The sequence below is a fragment of the Maylandia zebra genome, linkage group LG18 (assembly GCF_041146795.1).
Source record: "Maylandia zebra isolate NMK-2024a linkage group LG18, Mzebra_GT3a, whole genome shotgun sequence".
In the NCBI taxonomy this organism is placed as follows: Eukaryota; Metazoa; Chordata; class Actinopteri; order Cichliformes; family Cichlidae; genus Maylandia; species Maylandia zebra.
In genome coordinates, this window is record NC_135184.1 from 35,774,774 (window position 1) to 35,798,071 (window position 23,298).

At 45.4% G+C, this 23,298-nt stretch overlaps 1 protein-coding gene across 4 annotated transcripts; it reads right to left on the minus strand.

Annotated features, from left to right (window-relative positions):
- Positions 1–176: 176 nt before the first annotated feature.
- LOC101476899 (casein kinase I) lies at positions 177–21,630 on the minus strand. 4 transcript variants are annotated; one of them, XM_004576131.4, is made up of 12 exons: positions 21,432–21,630; positions 16,703–17,500; positions 16,291–16,360; positions 12,347–12,495; positions 12,020–12,254; positions 11,533–11,618; positions 11,325–11,409; positions 11,090–11,235; positions 9,122–9,202; positions 4,478–4,579; positions 3,177–3,283; positions 177–1,129 (listed from the first exon to the last, which is right to left on the minus strand). In XM_004576131.4, the coding sequence occupies exons 2-12, from the start codon at positions 16,973–16,975 to the stop codon at positions 1,075–1,077; spliced, it is 1,389 nt and encodes a 462-aa protein (XP_004576188.1). In that variant the 5' UTR covers positions 16,976–17,500; positions 21,432–21,630; the 3' UTR covers positions 177–1,074. The 4 variants fall into 4 exon arrangements, with proteins under 4 accessions (XP_004576188.1, XP_004576187.1, XP_014269901.1 ...); XM_004576130.5 differs by having other exon boundaries at positions 11,090–11,238; positions 21,432–21,629; XM_014414415.3 differs by lacking the exon at positions 4,478–4,579 and having other exon boundaries at positions 21,432–21,628.
- Positions 21,631–23,298: the final 1,668 nt, after the last annotated feature.

Genomic DNA, 23,298 nt, shown 5'->3' on the forward strand with positions numbered 1-23,298 from the left:
ATGCCAACATGTAGCAGCCCCAGCAGAGTCTGGAACATGACAGGCGTGTTCTGGGTCTAGTCCTCAACATTTCCCAGTAGAGGCTGAATGTAAGGACTGGACTCTGGGCTGCCAGCACGGTTTGTGAGAGGTAGAAACACATGAATGGACGGATTACAGCCTGAATGAAGCTCAGCTTTAAAGTTGTTTGGTTGTTTTTTAATGGAGTTATCTGACGTCCCATCCCCCAACCCAGAGAGGAAGAGGGGGAAAGAAAAAAAAGAAAATTAAAAGTTATTTAGGAAAAAAACATTTTGAGGAACACACTAGAAACTACAAAACACAAAGTTTGTGAACAACTGAAATCATGGGAAAGCAGGATGAAAACAGAAGTCTTTTCTGTTTTTAGTTACAAATTAAAACAGGAAACAAAGCATCGATTTTACATAAACTTCTTTTAAACTTTTGATTCTGGTGGTCGTGGGTTTTTCCTCTGAAAGGGATTCAGGAATTCACCGAGCCTGGTCCATTTCAGGAAATAGTCCAGTCCACTCACAGTGCTCTTCCTTTGACCCTAAGGAATAAAAACTTGAATGACTGCGCGAGCTGCATCTCTTTGTCCATGAAATCGATTTGCAATGAGCTCCAGAAAAGTGTGCAGTGGGTGTGCACGTGTGACTCATTGCACACTTGTATTTGGAGTCCTCTCTCATATATCCTCACAAACACACTCGTCTCTCCTCTGAACCGCTCAGTAACGGGAAAGGGGGAAAGTGAGAAGCCAGTCGGCCAGGAAAGCAGCTGAATCCAGTCGCCAACTTGTTTTTCAGTCCATCAGCTGTAGTCTTACGGCCACATGTTTCCCTGCAGCAGTCTGTGCTGCTCTGGTTTCACTTCAGTCTTTGGCCATAAATACACAAGGGGATCGTTGCTGGTAGAGGCAGCAAACGCTCTCTTCACTGCTCGGTCCAGACCAGTAGAAACCAGTATACCAGCTAACACCCGTTAGCAGAGGTGAGGAAGAGGACAGGGGTGAGAGAAAGAAACAAAAAGAACAGATGTGAAGAGGAGAGCCACAGGTTCCCTTGTTTGTCTTCATTTGTGTCTCTGGAGAGCTTTCCTCTTCCTCCTCTTGAAGAAACAGCAGCACCTGCAACACACAAGCTGCTGTTAACAGTCTGTCATTTACATGTTCTGTGTATCTGTGCACAGCAGCAGCCACGGTGATGCTGCCACACCGCACCACATGCTGCATAGCCGAGCATGTGGTGCACGCATGTGGTGCACGCATGTGGTGCATGCACGCTGTCACCGATCCCCTTCCTTTGTTCTGCTGGGGATTTAAAATGCTGCCCTGCTGTGGCAGCGTTTTAAGACTTCCTACAGGGGGCGATACTGCAACGGGCACAAATAAAAAGGTGTGCAGCACCCAAAAAACACCCAGTAGCTCCTGCAGTGAAAGAGGCCCATGACAGAGATTAAAAATGTGACGTCATTTCTGGGCTAAAACCGCAAAGGATTGTAGGTACGAGTGGCAAGTGGTACTAGTGCACGCAGGCTTTCATATGAAAACAGTCACACAGTGATAAAAAGAAACAAAGAATGGCAAGAAGCTGTTGTATTATTAACTGCAATAGTCACATGACAGCCAGGGGAAGCCGACGGGTAAAGAGATCGTTTTTATCGGATTCCATCGTGGAAGAGAAATTGTTCAAGTCATGTTTCCGAAGTACCAAAGAGGCGACGGATGGCCTGGATTGCAGCCATTCGAAGACCAAATATAACGTCCCAGAACACTGCAGCTCACAGGTTAGTCTGCTCCAAGCATTTCAACATTTTTTGTTGATGTAGGTTACAAATAAATCTTATATTGATTTGAATTGAATTCGTTGCTTTGCTCACTGTGGTTTTGTGGACTAACGTTTGTTGTGTTTTGTAGGAAAACCAGCCTACAAAATGCTGGGATGTGATCCAGACTGGGCCCCTCCATCAGCCTGGGTCAGACCGAGTTTAAAGCTGCTAACACAGCCAGATTTGATCGGTGAAGAGAGAGCGCGAGATCAAAACAGCCACGAAACATCTGCATACATGTGCCCAAGTGTTGTATTGAAGCAATCAAGTGATGAATAACTGTTTCAGTATGTTGTTTTGCATTGTTGATTTGTTTTTCACCGAAGCAGCTAATAAAGCTGATGGATTTTTACAACGTTGCCTCTTTCCTGTAAGATTCTCTAACAGAACGAAACAATAATGCCAGTTATAAATAAAGACAACAAATTGAATGAATTACGAAACACTCGTTTTATTTCTACTAGATCTGAAAATGTTGTGTAACACTACAACCTGAAAGGACAAATACATGGTGTTGGTCTGTAACAGCAGCTGTGAGATGGAATCGTCCAAATCACCAAAGTAAACTAGCCCTGGGCTTGTTGCAGGATCTGAAGTTACTAAACATGTTGAGTGTGTGCGCTCACACTTAGGACCACATAATAATAAATGTGTGCGTGATGAAAGTTGTGCAGCACGCTAACGTGCTTACTCCACTCTGTGCTCGTGTGGGTCTGACCCTTCCACTCCTTTCAGTTTTTCCTCCTACCTTTCTGTCTTCGTACAGAGCTGCCGTGTTTCTGTCGTTTTGTACAGAGCTGTTTTTGGGGGCAAATAAAATGCAAGTAGGGATTAAAACCACAGAATTAATGATTAGCGGTGCTGGAAATACTAGCGCTTGATGCAGTGTTTTGACTTTGCTGCCACTCGTACCCACAATGCAATGCACGAAAGTCACGTGGTCTGTCGATCTCTATAGCCTCCTGTGTGTCCCATCGTCTGCTCCATCACTGCTGATTACATTATTAATATGTAATGTTCCCAAAACAGTTATTACTGTGTTATCCCCAAAGATGGGCTCAGCCTGTGCAGTGGCTGAGAGGCGCACAGCTAGCTGATGATACAATCACACAGCACTGTGACAGGTTTGTCAACATACAGTGAATGCAGAGTCAGCACTTCCTGAAGCAGGAAGTTTCAGAGTAAAAGTCTACTGTGTGTGTGAAGCAGTGATGCTGGGTGTGAGTGTGTTACAGCACCGCCCACAGGAACGTCTCGTTTCCTCAGTTTAAATCTGAGCTGAAAGAAAAAACTGAACCTACACTGAAGTGAAAAATAAAAAAAGATTGTAATTCTTGAATTCTTACTTGGTATCGTCAGCGACTTCAACCTCTGGGTTGGCTGTGATTGGTGCATTGGAGTGTCCTGCAGTGGGGTCATCCGTATTCAGCTCACCGTTGGTTGAACTCATCACCTGAAGGACAGAATTGGAGAAGCGTGATGAGCACAGAGGTCACACTTCTGAAATTTGGTGGAACAAAGAAAAGAAATCAAAAAAGTCGACATTATGTCCACATTCAGTCAGATCCAACTGCTCGTTCCCACCCAGGTGGCGTTTGGGGTCAATTTGGGGTTTTTCATTAAACACTAAAACTCTTCATACACAGACGAGAGGATGAATTTGAGCTTGATGTGGACACAACAGCTCTGCACACACGTCCACATGTTTTACTGCCATGCAGCACACACGGCACGTCTGCTCGATGGCTCCGTTTGTTTCACGCGGTTTCTACTGCTGATGAAAATGTTTGCTTTTTCGTTTCTTTGAAATCTTCCTCAAACCTCTCACACGTCAGAGAGAAGTGACGAGAACGAGGCCGAGCGTGCGTCTGACCAAAGCAGCTGCCAACGCTTTGTGTTAAAAACACGCCACCGCCATTCCAAACGCTCACAGGTCACCAGAGGGGACACGTGTTTAGCAACATGACAGCAGACTCGTGTATACAAATCATCTTTGCTTTGTTCATTATATTTATCTCACAGTGCTACACATGCTGCTGTGAAGCTCTGCGTGTTGCTTCCACACCTGCAGAAATCACAGACCAAACATTTGATTTGATGTCGCCGCACGTTTGCTGGGCACGACACGCAGCACGACACAGCTGCCAGATAAAGTGTTTGCCGTCGTGACGCTGTTACCACCATGTCACATGTATTCGAGGCAAACAGCAACACCGACACATCCACCTCACCAGCTGATCTTTGATCGGGCAATTGGAAAAGGTGTAACTTGTGCACACAAACGATGATCAACACGTTTAAGTAATCTGGATACTTGACTAAACGTTTCATCAGCAGAGCCACAAGTTATGAACTGATGGTTCTTTGTCACTGATGTGTTCAAACATCATCACGTGACCTTTGTAACCTCTTCTCCATCTACAGAGGAGCCCCCCCTCTAAAGCTGACAGTAACAGAAGGGTGAAGACATAAATACTGCCAAATTAATGTAGGACACTATCAAACATGATGTGGTAAGAACTGGTCCCGCGTGTGGGGATATTTCAGCTTTGTAACAGACTTGAGATCAGCCCTTCTGCAGAGACAGAGGAAGTCATGCAGACAGACAGGCAGACAGACAGACAGAGCCAACCCTTCCTCTCAGTACCTGGACAGACCCGCCCAGCCTATCAGCAGTGAGATGGGAGCCCAGAAGCTCTCGATTGGTCACTGGAGTGGGCTGGGACTCGCTGCCTTTCCCCTCTGGAGACTAGAGGAGCCGATCACAGGAGAAACAGGAAGGGTGGAGGTAGAGAAGAGGAAAGGTGAATTGGTGATGGGAAAGGAGGGCCGCAGAGGTGAGGTGGAACAGTGTTTGGGAGATGGAAAGAGGAGGTGGTGGGAGCAGAAAGGCAGATGGAGCAGAGGATCGGGTGAGGAGAGATGAGAATGGAGAAAGAGTGGAAAAGGAAACAGAAAAGAAACGGTCAGTATTTGGTGGAGGTGAGCACTCAAGTGTGCAGTAGCATTAGAGTGCACAGGAAAGTGCACACGAGAGGAGACCCCCACAAAAAGGGTCCTTCAGCTTCACCTACCATGAGGACTAACTGCTAAACCACAGTTCAAGGCTGGGTCATCATATTAAACTACATGAAAAACATGCATGCTTCCTCTGCTGGGTCTGCATGTGCGAGCAAAAACACCGCCACCAGAACAAAGGGTTACTATGGAAACAGCATCAAAGGTCTCACACTGGCGTGGCTGTACAAAACTAATCATTCAAAGCACACATTTCAATATATGTGCTCATTTTTATTTTCAGTGTAAAACAGCTACGCTTTGATTCTTTGCACATTTCCAAGTACGTGTAATAATGAGAAATGACACCGGGATCAAGCATTGAACACATGAAGACGTGCACACAGGCGCCGTGCTGCCACACAGTCCAGAAGGTTCCGGGTCATTCTAGCAGCTTTGGTTTGTCTCTCTGAAACTAACCGAGTTTGTTGGCTGTGTTTGGCATCACTGTCCCCTCGTTTCATCTTCATCATCCTGGTAGGTGGCAGCAGGTTTTTATCAAGACTCTCAGGACATTTTTCCACTCATCCTTTAATTATTTGAATCACAGTGCTGTATGCTGAAAAACAGCTCCCCATCATTTGGTGTTTTGGGGGTGCAGTGCCGTTCACCTCCAAACATGGGGTGTATTCTGGCATCCAGAGGTCAGCTTTGGTCTCATGTGACCAGACTCTACTCTCCCAGTTTTTCCCAGGCTTGTCTAAATGTTGTTCAGCAAACTTTAAATGTACCTCATTATGTTTGTGCTTCAGCTATGAAGTCTTGCGTGGTGAGCGTGCATACGAGTGCATTACTTATCGTTTACTTTGAAGCAACTGTACCTGCTGATAAGTCGTTTCACTCGTCTGCGTCTGAAACCTTGCAGGAAGCACCTGGTTTACAGTGAAATGATGTCTTTCCCACTTCTGGATTATTATTAACAGAGCTCACTGGAACCTTCAGTAGTCCAGTAAAGCTTCTGGAACCAGTGCCAACAGAGGTCACATCATGACATCATGAGAGGTTTCAGGGTGAAACTTTTTATAGGCCTCTGGTTGGGCCTGAGCCAGCTGGTATCAATGTGCACTTAGCCTACGTTCACTCTGCAGGTCTTAAAGCTCAATTCCAATTTTTGGATCAAATCAGATGTTTTTGTCTGCTCGTTCACTCTACAAATAAAATGCGACAGCAAACGTGCTCTAGTGTGAACGCTCAAAGCAGCCGCATGCACAAAAGAAGACGTCACACAACGCGCTCTGTTTAGACCCAGAGCAACAGTATGTTTGACTGTTTCGGACTTTACGTTTCCCAATTTTGCTTTAAGTTATAAAGTTATTTTATTATTTACATTTGGCCTAATAATGATCCTGATTGCTGTTTTAGAGGAGCGGTGCTTCAAAGGATAGCTGCAGATTATACAGTACAAATAAAATGTTCACGTTTCTCCAACATTGTCTTCCCAACAGTTTCACAGGATGGTCAGGAAGCGTTCACGATGTCTTCTCCGGCGCTGATAATCAGCGTCTGTCTTGTGTCAGTGACGTAAAAGACGGATTTAGTGCGACGTGACCATCAAACAGCAGTCGCTTCCTGAAACAGATATGTATCGGATTCAGTGCCACATACGAGAGTGACCCAGATTAGATTTGAAGATCTTGGATTCGCGCCATTCACACTGTCACACCATGATCGGATATTGGTCGCACATAGGGATGGGTATTGTTTAAGTTTTATCCGATACCAGTACCAAACCGGTACTTTTGAAATGGTGCCGGTGCTTAAACGGTGCTCGAACCGGTGCTTAAAGAATGGAGAACACACACTTTGTCCAAAAACCTCTCATGTTCAGCTCTTTTTTGTAAAAAGATAACAATGTTAGCCTTTTCTGCAGCTATGGGGCATATATGGTATCACTCTTGGCTGGAAGCAGTGCTTAAACAATAGGGATGGGTACCGGTATGTTCTGACATAAACGGTAGTAACCAGACCGAAAAGCAGCGCACATTTCGGTGCTTTATTTTCCTGAGCTGTGATACACTTTGGATTCTAGCCAATCATTTTACGTTTCGAGGATAGTAGGCGGGCCCAGGTACGTACGTTCTTTTAGAGCAGAGCTACAGATTAAAAATGTCCAAGGCGAAGCGGTCAAAGTCTGTCTGTACTTCACAGCAAAAGATGCAAACTCAGCAGCAACAAGTGCTTTAAGCTGATACTGTGATACTGTCAAAGGAGGTAACACCAAGAATCCGATTAAACAGCTGGCGACACATAGCGTTTTGTTAAAAGCCGAGAAATGCGCCGTATTTGATAGCTTGCTGCGAGACCTCACACCGAGCACATCTACTGCGGGTGTGGTGCCTGTTATCAGACCCGGAGTCCTGGCCCCGCCCTGCCAGTGTAGCAGAAATGATGAGGATGATGATGCAGCAGCAGCCATTCTTCTCTGCATGAGTAGCTTAATGTTGTTCGTGTGTAATTTACGTTGAGTAGGCTAACCACGTTATTACATTAATGCATGTAAGGTGAACTAGCAAACATCATCATAGCTACATGCGGCTGTCTTCTTGTTTGATGGCAGATACTCCCTTCACCCTGGACAAAAAGGCTAAAATGACCAAAGAAAAAGTGGAAAACAGCTGAACATGAGAGGTTTTTGGACAAAGTTTGTGTTTTTTCCATAATGGCACCAGATACCCATCCCTAGTCGCACAGGGTCAAAAAAAGTCGGATTTGATGCACTTTCGCCTGCAGTGTGAACGTAGCCTTAGTGGCAGGATCACTTTTTAATTACTTAGAGACTTCAGCAGGTGTTAGGACGTCCACACAGTCTTCATGTGTTCACTAGTTTTTCTCTCTGTCATTTCCTGTGTTGTTTATCAACATCTAGTGAGAAGTTCATGCCATTTACAAATATATTTATTTAGAAAACTAATATGTTCAAGATTTATTTTACCTGCTGTAAATAACAAGAAAGCAGTAACAGTGGGCTTATAATGACAAATAACAGGTATGTGCTGAAGGTGTCTGTCAGTGTAAAACTGCACACAGGCTCTTTAAGAATAGAAATCTGTGAGTAAGAGACAAGGCTGGAAAACACAACACTGATCTTCACTTCATCAAAAATAAAACACTCGGCAGTGGACGAGCAAAACACCGGTGAGAGAGAAGAAAACAAATGCCTTCTAAAAAGGTGAAGAGGCGACGCAATCCCACAGTAAACATGTCCCAGTGAGCCTGAAACATGTTGCTACCACCAACTAAGCCATCGAGGTGGAACAGCAGCCTGCAGGTTAAAACAGACTAAAGTGTCACTATACACAGACTGAATATACCCTGAAAAGAATTCATAATGCAGCACTCTCCACAAGACCATACATGACATCACTACTCTCAACTCCGATCTTCAACATGGTTATAAACAAAACTACCCATAGCCATAAGCATAAATACATTTGGTGTGGTTCTGGATGTTTTATTATTCTGCCCACCCAACCATAACCATAACCCAACCACAACCATGACTCAACCATGACTCAACCATAACTCATCCATAACCATAACTCAACCATAACCATAACTCAACCATAACCATAACCATAACTCAACCATAACCATAACTCAACCATAACCACAACCATGACCCGACCACAACCATAACTCAACCATAACCATAACCATAACTCAACCATAACCATGACTCGACCGTACCCACAACCATGACCCAACCATAACCATGACCCAACCATAACCATAACCATGACTCGACCATAACAATGACTCGACCATAACCATGACTCGACCATAACCATGACCCAACCATAACCATGACCCGACCATAACCATGACTCGACCATACCCACAACCATGACCCAACCATAACCATGGTTGGGTCATGACCCAACCATAACCATGACCCAACCCAAAAGTTCTATAATCAAAGTGCAATTCTTGTGGTGGCTTCATTATGAACACTTATGGGGAAAGACATGCCTCACCTTAGTTCTTTAAGCCATGCACAGTAAAACAGGCTTCAACATCCCACCCATGTGACTGATCCATATTATATCACTAAAATATTTGTAATCATGGTACTTTAGTAGTACAAAAATAGAAGAATAAGAATGAATAACTTATTCTGTTTATTGTGTTCAGCCTTAACTGGGTATTCCTGCTGTGGTTTGTTGTTACAGAGGGAACCCCTGAGTGCCAACACTAACGAGGACATGCTCCACGTTTGTCTATAATCAGTGCCTACCTGGTTTTTGGTTTGTGGTGCTTTATCTCGGTTGCTCGTCTGAAGTGGAGTCTCGCTGGCCACCGGACCAATCGGAGTGGGCTAAGCACAAAACAAAGGGTTAACACAGAAAATGTACACAGCTAATACACAGCTGTGCTATCAGACGTTTCCTTATTTGGGCTTAAGCTGGAGTCAATCGACATGTCACATTAATATTACTGAGGAAACATCAGTGTGGAACACTCCATTCACCCACTAACACAGTCGCAGCGGGGAACACGGCACAGTCGCAGCGGGGAACACGGCACAGTCGCAGCGGGGAACACGGCACAGTCGCAGCGGGGAACACGGCACAGTCGCAGCGGGGAACACGGCACAGTCGCAGCGGGGAACACGGCGCAGTCGCAGCGGGGAACACCGCGCAGTCGCAGCGGGACACACCGCGCAGTCGCAGCGGGGAACACGGCGCAGTCGCAGCGGGGAACACGGCGCAGTCGCAGCGGGGAACACGGCGCAGTCGCAGCGGGACACACCGCGCAGTCGCAGTCGCAGCGGGACACACCGCGCAGTCGCAGCGGGGCACACCGCGCAGTCGCAGCGGGACACACCGCGCAGTCGCAGCGGGGAACACGGCACAGTCGCAGCGGGGGACACGGCGCAGTCGCAGTCGCAGCGGGGAACACGGCGCAGTCGCAGTCGCAGCGGGACACACCGCGCAGTCGCAGCGGGGCACACCGCGCAGTCGCAGCGGGACACACCGCGCAGTCGCAGCGGGGAACACGGCACAGTCGCAGCGGGGAACACGGCGCAGTCGCAGCGGGGCACACCGCGCAGTCGCAGCGGGACACACGACGCAGTCGCAGTGGGGAACACGGCGCAGTCGCAGCGGGGAACACAGCGCAGTTGCAGCGGGACACACCGCGCAGTCGCAGCGGGGCACACCGCGCAGTCGCAGCGGGGCACACCGCGCAGTCGCAGTCGCAGCGGGGCACACCGCGCAGTTGCAGCGGGGCACACGGCGCAGTCAGTCCGACTGTTTTAAAAGAAAACGTTATAATAAGTCAGCTTTGTATAATTCAGTAGAAATAAGCAGTGCTGTTGCAGACAGCTGAGCTGGACACTGTGTTCAGCTTGTTCTCAGAGACGCAATGAACCGTGGAGGGAGACTGTTTTTACCTCTCCAAGCAGTTCAACTCTTTTTATAAACTTTGTCGTTTTAACGTACTCGGGGGTGCAGCTCAGTGCTCCTATTTTTTGCAGCTGTTCCTCACTGAAAATTGCTGTTGGCTTTCAGTTGTTCCAACACATATTATGGGATATCACACTCCCACGTGCCCTGGCTGGAGACACCTCTAGTCAAGCATTCAAACTGGATCACCAGTGATATCTGAGGCCCCGCCTGCACGTATACAGCCCTGTAATCACAGTCACCCCTTAGTTTAAACCCTTTTCACTAAGATGTGAACCACTCCTGCTGCCCACAGAGCCCACACACTGTTAGCTCTGCTGTCTACCAACTTGCAAACAGCTTAAATACTGCTGCTGGTCCCACTGCTCCGTTGGTGTGTAGTCTGCCTGCAGAGGGAGTCCGTCCCCTGTTAAAGATGGCTCCCTCTCTTCTGTTATGGTGCAGTGCGTTCTGTTTCTAATAACCACCCATGTTCAGGGCCATCAGAACCTGTGGCCTGACCCTTGGTGACAGACTGTAAGGGCACCCTTTGGTTTGTGATTTCTGGCACCCTCGCTCCAGCCGTTCATATAAAATGCTGCATAACGAAGAATACATGAGGAACTGCGTCTGTGCGGACGACAGGATCTAAACTGATGCAGTTTCAGTTCCTGTAAACACAGCCCATCAATCAGTACATGAGCTAAGGTTGGCTCATGTACTGGGCCAACCTTAGCTCTGAGCCTGCAACAAGCCACAACGTGCGTTCAAGACACACACACACATACGCACGCACATGCACACGCACACACACTAACCAGTGGCTTCCCAGTCCAGTCGTACTGGTAATCAAAGACGTATCCATTTCTGTCAAAGAGGTCTGTGAAGAGTTTCCTCAGATAGTCGTAGTCCGGCTTCTCAAAGAAGTCAAGCCGACGCACATACCGCAAGTAGGTGGCCATCTCTTCTGTTACATACACAGACAGGTATGAGACCACCCAACCCACACAGGCGCACACATGAAATAGGCTTTTCTAACAAGTCAATACAAACCTGGGAAGTTCTCACAGAGGACCTCTATTGGGGTGTCTCGTTTTGTGTCTCCTATCTTCTGATAACGTTCTTTCAGAGTGTCAGCCTAATGAAGAGACACACAGTGAGCCATCTGTATGCAGAGTGACTGAAGACAAGTCCCAACAAGAGAGGCAGGCGAAGAAAACAAGAAGGGGCTGGACCGATGGAAAGCTGCCCGTCTCCTCACCTTGAGTCCCTGCCAGGGCAAGCTGCCTCGCAGGAAGTACATGAACATGTGGCCCAGAGCTTCCAGGTCATCCCGCCGGCTTTGCTCTGAAACAACACGAGAGACCAGGCTTAGACGGCATGGCTGGACCGTAACAACATGACACAGTCTGCTACAGACAGCCCCAGGATGGTAAATGTGTCATAACAGTCTTTGACCACATCATCACTTCGTTACAAAGTCAGGCTGAACACGTGACGCTCAGCTCCTCTCTTCAGAGTTTCACGTGTTGAGGCACCAGCTGCAATTTCAGTCCTTCACCAGCACTTAGTACTGTGTCTGAATGCATCCTGTGTAACTAAGACCGAGGCAAATACTGTAAATATCACATATGTTAAAATAAGTTAATGTGAATTATCAGCTGGCACAGTGGGCACACAATGCAAGAGCTGCTGTCATATGTGGGCACCTGCCATGTGTGAATATATGACCGGATGAAGACGCTCACCTTTCCCTAGATGTGTATTTATGCTCATGTATCTAGCAGTGCCAGTTAGACTCTTGTGTTCTCTGTAAGGGATGTGCTTCTTGGTCTCTGGGTCAATGTATTCTTTCGCCAGGCCAAAGTCGATGATGTGGATCGTGTGCTGCCTCTTGGAACCCGGTCGGCCAACCAGGAAGTTCTCGGGTTTCACATCTCTATAGATCAGGCTTCTGGTGTGGACAAACTCCATGCGAGTTATCTAGGGGACAAGACGAGAGCAGAACCGATTCAGCGGCTCGGTAAACTACCGGTGGTTAACGTCTGAACATTCAAATGTGAACACTGACTTACCAGCTGTATGGCTATCATAAGTACAGTCTTTAGAGAGAAAGTCCTGTCACAGAGGTCAAACAGATCTTCTAAGCTGGGTCCCAGTAGCTCCAGAACCATAGCATTGTATTTACCACATGGTCCAAAGTAAAACACCTGGGGTACACCCTCTGGGTGTCCAATGGAAGAACAAAGCATAGTTGATGGACTGTGATCACTCCTCATTTTAACAGATAATAACATGTAGGGCTGTGCGATATGAAGAAACATCTATTGTCTCATATTAGACGCCATCGTTTGTTTGGTGGTTTCGCAAAATCCACTGTTTACGATACTTTCTCACGGTTTGGATGCAGGCGTGGGGAATCCCAGCATGGCCGGTGAAGACAAACCGAGGACCTTATTCCTAAATGAGGGGCGGCCGCTGCAGCACGGACACGGTTTGGTCATGGGAGGTCTGACACGCACCAGAAAACTGTACTATTCAAGTTATAGTGCAAACTAGAGCAGGGCGATATGACCAAAAATATTCATCACCATATACATTTGAAAATTTGTGATAACGATATAACTGACGATATAATTGACACGAGACAAAATACTTTACAACTCCACAACTTTATTAGTGCAAAAAAACCATCAATGCATTTCCACTTAAACAAGCAGCTGTTTTTTTATGTGCATTAAAGTTATATAAACTTTAACAGTGCAAATTCCTTGCTGGCATTTCCAGTGGAAACTGGCCGACATATCCTCAGAATAACCATGTATAATATCCACAAAACTTAAAGAGGTTAAACACACACAGTACGGTAACATTATGTTGAAGCACAGTACGTATCACTCCGCGAGGCTCCGCCTACGATAGCCGTAAAGCTCCAACAATCCATCAAGCGGTGCGGCTTCGTAGCTTAGCAAAGTCGTACTGAAACATCTGACAGATTTTCGAGCGCCGTGCACATAAAATCGTTTCGAGGTCAGTAAACACAACCAGAGTTCATACATAAGGCACACGGGATTATAAGGGGCTCTGTCGACTTTCAGAAAAATCAAAGGATTGATTTTAAGTGCGCCGTATTTTCCAAACAACACGGTAATAACGACGGCCCGCTAGCATGCTCTACCAAAAATAGTGTTTGGTTGTATCTGACGGACGAAAGCTAAACCAGTTCCACACCAGTGAAGCTGCAGCATTTTTACAAACCGTAAAACTATTGCTGCAAAAGGCAGCAGTACCACAAATTTATTCCACCAGCTGAAAGGTCGTCCACTGCAAAACAAAGTGTTTTAAACTCAGCATGTCAACGTCTCCCCACGTCTCATTTAGCCTAGAGAAATAGTTTGCTGCTTTATAAGAAAGCCCTCCGCAAAGCCAGAACATCTTACTATTCATCACTGATTGAAGAAAATAAGAACAACCCCAGGTTTCTCTTCAGCTCTGTAGCCAGGCTGACAAACAGTCAGAGCTCTGTTGAGCCAACAATCCCTTTAACGTTAACTAGTAATGACTTCATGAACTTCTTCACAAATAAAATTTTTATCATTAGAGAAAAAATGACCAGTAATCATCCCACAGATGTAACATTATCTACAGCTACTCTTAGTACCATTGATGTTAAGTTAGACTCTTTTTCTCTAATTGCTCTTTCTGAGTTAACTTCAATAATTACTTCCTCCAAACCATCAACGTGTCTTTTAGACCCCATTCCTACAAAACTGCTCAAAGAAGTCCTGCCATTAATTAATTCTTCGATCTTAAATATGATCAACCTATCTCTAATGATCAGCTATGTACCACAGGCCTTCAAGCTGGCTGTAGTTAAACCTTTACTCAAAAAGCATCTCTAGACCCAGCAGTCTTAGCTAATTATAGGCCAATCTCCAACCTTCCTTTATATCAAACATCCTTGAAAGAGTAGTTGTCAAACAGCTAACAGATCATCTGCAGAGGTTTATTTGAAGAGTTTCAGTCAGGTTTCAGAGCTCATCACAGCACAGAAACAGCTTTAGTGAAGGTTACAAATGATCTTCTTATGGCCTCTGACAGTGGACTCATCTCTGTGCTTGTCCTGCTAGACCTCAGTGCAGCGTTCGATACTGTCGACCATAATATCCTATTAGAGCGATTAGAACATGCTGTAGGTATTACAGGTACTGTGCTGCAGTGGTTTGTATCATATCTATCTAATAGACTCCAGTTTGTGCATGTAAATGGAGAGTCCTCTTCACACACTGAGGTTAATTATGGAGTTCCACAGGGTTCAGTGCTAGGACCAATTCTGTTTACATTATACATGCTTCCCTTAGGCAGCATCATTAGAAGACATAGCATACATTTACACTGCTATGCAGATGACACCCAGCTCTATCTGTCCATGAAGCCAGATAACACACACCAATGAGTTAAACTGCAGGAATGTCTTAAAGACATAAAGACCTGGATGGCCGCTAACTTTCTGCTTCTTCATTCAGATCAAACTGAGGTTATTGTACTCGGCCCTGAAAATCTTAGAAATATGGTATCTAAGCAGATTCTTACTCTGGATGGCATTACCTTGGCCTCCAGTAACACTGTGAGGAACCTTGGAGTCATTTTTGACCAGGACAGGTCCTTCAACGCACATATTAAACAAATATGTAAGACTGCTTTCTTCCATTTGTGCAACATCTCTAAAGTTAGAAATATCCTGTCTCAGAGTGACGCTGAAAAACTAGTTCATGCATTTATTACTTCCAGGCTGGACGACTGTAATTCATTATTATCAGGAAGTCCAAAAAACTCACTGAAAAGCCTTCAGCTAATCCAAAATGCTGCAGCAAGAGTCCTGACAGGGACTAGAAAGAGAGAGCAGATTTCTCCTGTTTTGACTTCCTGTTAAATCCAGAATTCAAAATCCTGCTCCTCACATACAAGGTCTTAAATAATCAGGCCCCATCTTATCTTAATGACCTTGTAGTACCATATCACCCTATTAGAGCACTTCGCTCTCGCTCTGCAGGCCTACTTGTTGTTCCTAGAGTATTTAAAAGTAGAATGGGAGGCAGAGCCTTCAGTTTTCAGGCCCCTCTTCTGTGGAACCAGCTTCCAGTTCGGATTCAGGAGACAGACACTATCTCTACTTTCAAGATCAGGCTTCAAACTTTCCTTTTTGCTAAAGCATATAGTTAGGGCTGGACCAGGTGACCCTGAATCCTCCCTTAGTTATGCTGCAATAGGTGTAGGCTGCCGGGGATTCCCATGATGCATTGAGTTTTTCCTTTCCAGTCACCTTTCTCACTCACTATGTATTAACAGACCTCTCTGCATTGAATCATATCTGTTATTAACCTCTGCCTCTCTTCCACAGCATGTCTTTATCCTGTCTTCCTTCTCTCACCCCAACCAATCACAGCAGATGGCCCCGCCCCTCCCTGAGCCTGGTTCTGCTGGAGGTTTCTTCCTGTTAAAAGGGAGTTTTTCCTTCCCACTGTCGCCAAAGTGCTGCTCATAGGGGGTCATATGATTGTTGGGTTTTTCTCTGTATCTATGAAGCGCCTTGAGGCGACTTTTGTTGTGATTTGGCGCTATATAAATAAAATTGAATTGAATTGAACCTGTGACTGCTCTACGTCAGTCTGCACTTTGGTTTCTGTAATTTGAGGTCGTCACATTTTTTAATCTTATAATTTTTATATGTTATAAGCACAAAGGAGCACATTTTTAATGTCAACGGTTTTATTTTGTCTCCTGAATTCTGCGGCTGAAAATGACATTTGTATATCGCGTACGTTGATATGAGATGTTCCTCATATTGCCCAGCCCTAAGAACGCATGACAGCTCAGGACTAAACACTAAAAAGCTATTTAAAACAACTCCAGAGTCAGTAATGCAGCTCATTCGTAGCATTCATCCAGCACGTGGGCTGGTGCCCGTCTCAGCTGACACTGGGTCCAATGGGGAGGGGGGTAAGCACAGAGACCTCACCTGAACTTCCCAGTTGTTTGTAGAAGCGATATTCTAGATGGAGTTGTGGCGCTCGTGACTTAATTGGTTCCTACAAAAGAGAATAACGTTAATTTAGACAAACTAGAATTAACCTCACAGCAATGAGCTCATCAGGACACCTTGAATCTGAGCGCAGATGTTTTAATCGACTGATTGACATCAGGACGAGAGGCGTTCCACATGCTTGGAACCACAGAGTTCCCCACCTGGTCAAACTGATCAACAACAACAGGAGGTGACCAGTAAGCTGATGGCGTCTGTGCAGCGGTCCCTGAGCTCAAGGCAGACGTCAGCTTAACCGTGCGTATGTATCCTATGATGTATCCTTGTTAAACCAACCAGATGTGTTGCTACAGTTCTAAAATGTTAACAAGCAGAAACGTATGTTTACCAGTTTGATGGCCACATATTCATTGGTGTAGAGGTTCTTTCCAAGCCGAAGCTCTCCAAAGTTCCCACAGCCAATCTTCTTTCCAACCCGGAAGTTTGGGCCGACCATCAGAACCCCAGAGTTGGAGCCAGCTCCCCGTCCGTGCCCCGGTCGGCTCCCTGTCACCCCAGACATCCTCTTCACATCCTCTGTCTCCCCCTTGCCTCCACCTCCACCACCTCCGCCTCCTCCCCCGCCCCCTCCTCCCCCGACTCCTCGCTTGTCAAAGTCCATCAGTTTGTGGTAGCCTGGCCTCTCCACGATTAAGCCGATTCCATACAACCAAAATAACCACCAAAACAAAAGCCTAGCAGTTAGCCTATCAGAGCGGAGGCAGCTTGGTTGTAGCTGATTTTAGTCAGCAGAGACGGTACGGTGGAGCTGATGTGGATGAGTGAATGAATGAGAAATGAAAAGATGAAGGGGTGAGGGGGACCACCACGAATGACTGTAAACCCCCTTGTAGGGGCCAGAGATGCTAATGGGAAGGATGAGGTTAAAGGCCCGTATTTAACCATATGCTAACATGCTATTGTGGACGTGGAAGCTATACCAGCTTCAGGTTCAGACATGACAGCAGACAGGAAGAGTCGGGAGGTTTTTCCACATCTGACACTCAGGTAATACTTTAGTGGCACAGGCGTAAGCTAGCTGGCTTTAGTGCACGTGTCCCACAGAGACAACCCGGCTGCTTGTTCCTGTGACACAACAGGTGAAGCTTTGACCCCTGGGTGAGAGCAATGCCGCGTGTTGAACCACCTAAGGAGAAAAAAAACAGAAAAAAATGAATATCAAATATTTCAGTGCCGCCATTTTCACTGTGTGAACTATAGAGCACGTGGACCAGAGTTTCCTCATTAGAAGAGTGGTTAATCTGAGAACGCTGAACTCAAATTACATTAAAGGACCACTCAGATAACAAGCAGCATGAAACTCTGTGAGAGCTTCAGGCTTGAGACGGGAAAGAAACCCACAGCTGATAGTTGTGCTGCAGCCATTACAAGGCAGAGGAGCAGCCGACTGCCCCTTTTTAAATCTAACAACGTTTCATGGAGTAAGAGTCTGGAGTTTCAAACGCGTCACAGACATCACAGGATGGCAACAGAAAACCAGAGCACATCTGCCTTCAGGAGGCCCGGTTGGTGTTTGGCTCCTCTGATAGGAACACCCATCCTGGATACTCCAATTCCTTCATTTCCTGCAGTTTTCCTCTCACTCCATCCGTTCCTTCACATCCCTGTTATTCTATTCCAGGCTCCTTTTTCTCTTCCTGCTTACTGAGGTCCAAGCATGAAGTAAGAATGACTTCAAGTCAAACTTGTAGATATTTAATGGGCCGAGGTTCACGTGGGTTCACGAGTCAGAAGCCAAGCTAAACACCAACAAAGGTGAAGTTTAGCACGTCAGAATAACGTTTCCCGCTCACACTGGTATAAAAGCTCAACTGTCAGTCAGACTTGTGCAGTGTTGATGTGAGGTTCACTTCACGGTGATGATGTGAAGGACCAACGAGGGGAAGGAAATCTGGGAGACAGCAGCGAGTTCCTCTGACGCCGCTAACAGGAAACACTGAGCCGTATCCCGCTGAAGCAGAGCAACGGGTGATCCGTGACCGGAAGAGAAATCATTTCAGTAAAGGCTGCCGAGTTTTAATAAGCATTATTATGATGTCAGAAATCTAAATGTATCTTCATTCAGTTTAGTGAAACACAATAACGTTGACCTAGAGGGAAACCACAGTTTACATAAAACACTGAAGCTCAGCAGACATCAGCTCTATGCTGTTACAGCTGATAACGCTGAAAGTCATGAAAGCAAAGCAGACACGGGACAAACATCATCATGTTATGAGCGTTGATGTTTGTGCACCACGGCGCACTCTGCAACTTCCCTTTGGACCACAAAGACAAAAACCAGCTAATCTCAGCATAACCAGACAAACTGCTAATGAGCTTTGTGTGCTTCATGTTTCTGAAATAAAACTGAACCAGTAGCAACAGGCCGTAGTTTCAGCCATCCTAAACCGAGACCTTGTAGTAACTGATGTGTACGAGGCCAACTTTGTTCAGGTGAGGGAAGCTCGGTGCTCCCGACATCACACAGTATCAGTGCAGGACGGGAGGAAGCAAAGAGAAGAGCGTTTCCCAGAATGGCGCGCTCCGATTGGTGACTGTACACGAGTCTGCTGCCTCAGTCGACACAGTAAGTTTGAGCGCAGCAAGGATTAACGTGACGCGACTCGCACCGTTGCTGTCGCTTGGAAATGTTTCTCTTAACTACACACAGACCCATGATTCATTTCAGCAACAAGTGTGGGCACTGCAATCAAGACGAGCGAGAAACAGACGAAGCAGAAGCCCGTCGACGGGACAAACGCTTGTTCGTGCAGACTTCCACGTGCATCCATCCCAACACACGACATGCACCCACACTGATAAAGTGACAGCTGAGTGCCGATCTACAAGAATAACATTTACCGAAGCACGTCCTGCAGCTGCCACCGGCTCTGACAAAATGAACTGATTTATTTTAACCACGTTTAGTTCTCCAAATGAGGGACTCGGGCTACTTAACAAAAAGGCTCGTCACATTAGACTCTGTTATAAACGTCGCTCTGTTATGATCCCCTGCAACAGCAGAGCTTCTGTAGCCTCACACAGAGCTCTTGGTCAGGTTGAGCAGCTCACAGGGAAAAACGACAAATAAATAAATAACCTCAACTACACAAAATTACAGCTTCATTAAGGCTTCCAGAAGGAATACCAACATCCATGCTGGAAAACATGCATCCATAATGCATATTACACAACACAGACCAGCTCCTTTCTGGATGGAGTTTGAATGTGACTTCGAGCAGTCCAAAGACATGCGGTCAGCAGGGTTACGTTAACTTTTACATTGCCCAAAGATGAGGAGTGCAAATGGCCGTCTGTGTCAGCCCTGCCAGAGAGGGGCACCCTGTCCAGGTGTGCCCCTCTCTGGGACAGGCTCCACTCCACAAACAACTCTGAACTGGATAAGCTTGAGAAAATGAATAAAGCAGTCAAAGCATGCAACAAATATCTATGAAGCCCTGAAATCTACACATGCGTCCTGATCTTAAGTGCTGAACTTTTATCTGCACTGAAACCACACTTACAACAAACCTGACACAGATTTTTAGCTGTTTTTGTGACTTTTCTGGAGAGTGAACATCTGTGTGGTGTATGCAGGACAAATCTTTAATACAATCTATAAGATGAACAGAAATGCACACTGCCAAAGCTCAGAAACAGCTTGTACCTAATCTTTGAGTGGGTGACGTCAGGTGTGGGCGGATTATGAAAAACAGAATAACAAGCCTGATCACTTGATTCTGAACAAAAAGATGAACTCCAACGTTGTTAGGTATCACCAGCGACCTGAAGGTTACAGGTTAATGAGACCAGAGTAACATACACAGCCCTACATCGGACTCACAGCGCCAGAATAAGAGACCTTGATGTGATTCTGCACGTTTGTATTTGGATGGTGGTTTCAGAATATTTACATTCTCAATTTGTAATAAAGAGCAATGAAAACTTAAAGGCTGGTTCCAACATTTGTATTGGGGTTTTTAGTGAGTAAAAACATACATCTGGCCTGTGTGAAGCCTGAGCAAACACAAAGAACATCCTCCTCTGCCAGCTGACCACAGTTTGGAGGCACTGCTTACTAAGTACCTCCTGCGTGCACTTCCCAAGAGGTGATTTAAAAACAATACTACTGGCCTCATCTCAGCCATCATGGCCTTACACTGCTGAGCCAATCAGTGTATGACAGTATATTACCATCCCTGCTCTTATAGCAGACCATATCTGAAATGCATCTGATGGTCAGATATGTGTGTATCAATTAGCTCGTATTAAAACCTACTGAGCGCCTGTCGTGCAGCTGTAAACATTACTCCGTTCATTTTAACCAACTGCTAGCAGACAGAAATGACTTCTTCATGAGGTCTGTAGGAGAAACACAGCATATCTAAATGCATCGCCGTGGCCTCGTCTCGCCACCCACACTCCACAGTTCTTACTCATTTCTGAGTCTCTGTAATAGTACATACTTCAAAGCTAAGCTAAAGGAGTGCAAACCATAGCTTTGTTCACTGGTTCCGCGGGCTGTCAACGTTTTACAGCTACAGACAGAAAGCTTTAGGCTGACCTGAGAAGCTCTGCTAACGGTTAGCTGATCGGACTGTAGCACGTCTCAGGACGGGGAGAAGCCACTGTGTAGTCTGATAACTAAACACCTGCATTTATTACACGACGTTAGCTGCTAGCCAGAGCTGGGGATTATTATGGTGTTACTGTTCGTCAACTCTCAATCAAGCTAGGTAGCGCAGGAAGTTAGATTTAGGCCACATTAGTTTGTGTGTGGTTGGCCCATAGACTGCAGCTTGACAATGTCAGCTTCATTGAAACAAATTTAAAGTGGCTAACTGCAGACAGTGCTACAGTAAACGGAACAAAGCCATATAAAATGACTCCCACTGTAATCACACGACAGTGAATACTTAAAGGATTCGGCTAGCGCAGCTAAGCACTGCCTGTCAGAAGCTAACGCTGGCTAGCATGATAAGCAGCCAGCTAAATAGCCAATGTTGGCTAACGCCGAATTTGTGCTCATACACAAACACGGTTAGCTCGTTTACAGACAGAGCTCACGTACGTACCCGCTCTCGATGTTTCTACGCTGACCTTGGGTCTCTGTTTTTCTAACTTGTTATAAACTGTTCGCGTTTTCTTCGTCTCGCTTTCCTGCTCATCTCTTTTCTATGGATGTTTGGCTAACCAGCTGAAAAGGCTCGCCAGTGAACCTGAACGCAATTTGCGTGGATGTAGACGAGAGCTACGCAGTAAACGAAGGGAACCAGCGCAGGGCCCTTTGAAGAATACCCACAGCAACGCTTCTTGTGCGTGTCTGCGCCTGTACGTGAGAGGGGGCCACGCACACTTCAGTTTGTGCAGAAAAGTTTAAATATTAACTTTCACCACTACTTTCTGACACTCTCACCGTCCGTGTTTTATGCAAAGCTGTATGAAAGTTTTTGTGTGCAGTTCAGCATATTTTTCTCAAATGTATGTGGACAAAATATAGACAAAAAGACAAATGGCACAAAAACACAACAATCAGCCTTCTCATTAAACACACAGTCCACACTCTTTAAATTAAACATTTCACATACACCCACGTGCTCCATAAAACCCTCAGCCTGGTTACAACAACGTTATTATTGTTTGCACAGCTGGTTTTTGTTTAGTTTGTTTCAACCTGTTGTTGATAGAAATCATCACAGGCATCAATATGACGCTATGTTATTATAATGATTGTAAAAACAAGAACCCGACTGACAAATTTGGATTGATTTTGTTCTCTAATCCACACAGGGTCCAGTGTATATGCTATACATTATACACTGCCCTAAATCTTTGAATGAGTGGTGCTGAGGTCTCTTTTGATTTGACAGCAGTGATCATGATTGGCTACAACTGAACTCGCTGAACAATCAGAAGGTTCAAGCACTCAATGAAGGAAAACTGTAGATGTAAATACTTTGGGAAGGTCTCTTGGAGGCTGTCCCTGCTCCAACACTTTCAAGCTTGACTGAAATTTGTGCCCACATGAACATGCCGAACGCCTTCTGGAGACAGTTTCTAATCAAATGTTGAGCTAGTTGGCCATGATGACAAAAGATGACTTCTCCACACATAAGAACACAACTGTCAAGCATGCTGTTAGCATCGACCCTGAGGCTGTACCGTTACACTTCACAAAGTGCATGGAATCGAATTTTTCATCAAATCAACAATTACGCCTTTGGCACAGTCATGTGATCTAACACGGTAACAAGAACAGTGCTCAAACATCCAACCAGAAATATACCAGGAGCTCGCTGATGGCTACCAAAGCATTTGGCTGAGGTGCAACATGCTAAGGGACATTTAACCATATATTAGTGTGGCTGTATCCATATGAGCCTGTGTAGAAAATCCAAAATAAATTCAAACTTGTGCACCTAACACATGCTTTTTAAATTGTACGCTGTACATCAGTTCAAAGCAATCATTAAAAGTTTCTATGACATTCATGTCCACGATGAAAACCTCTGCCCACAACTTTCCTGTGGAATCGTCCCCTCAGTGATTCTTACATGAACCAAACTGCAGCTTTATTCCTCTTCGTATAACATTTAATAACCATTTTTTCATTAATTTATAGAATAACATTTTAAAAAATCCAGATGTTTCTAAATATTTAAGCAAATTAGCACAAAGTTAATAGGCTAATGCTACATTTGCATACGTAAACATGCAATTGTAGAATATTTGCAATACAAATAGTTGTCTGAATGTAAGTAAACAGCTGGAAAGTCAACCTGCAAATAACGTGTTGTGACAAAAAGCTGAGAGACTGGAAGGTTCCAGAAAGGATTCATCTGTCTGCAGCTTTAATAGTAAATGTGTAATCACTCATCTAAGTGACTTCTTACGTAATGAAATATGGATATTATACAAATGCACTGAGAGATGCATGCTTTG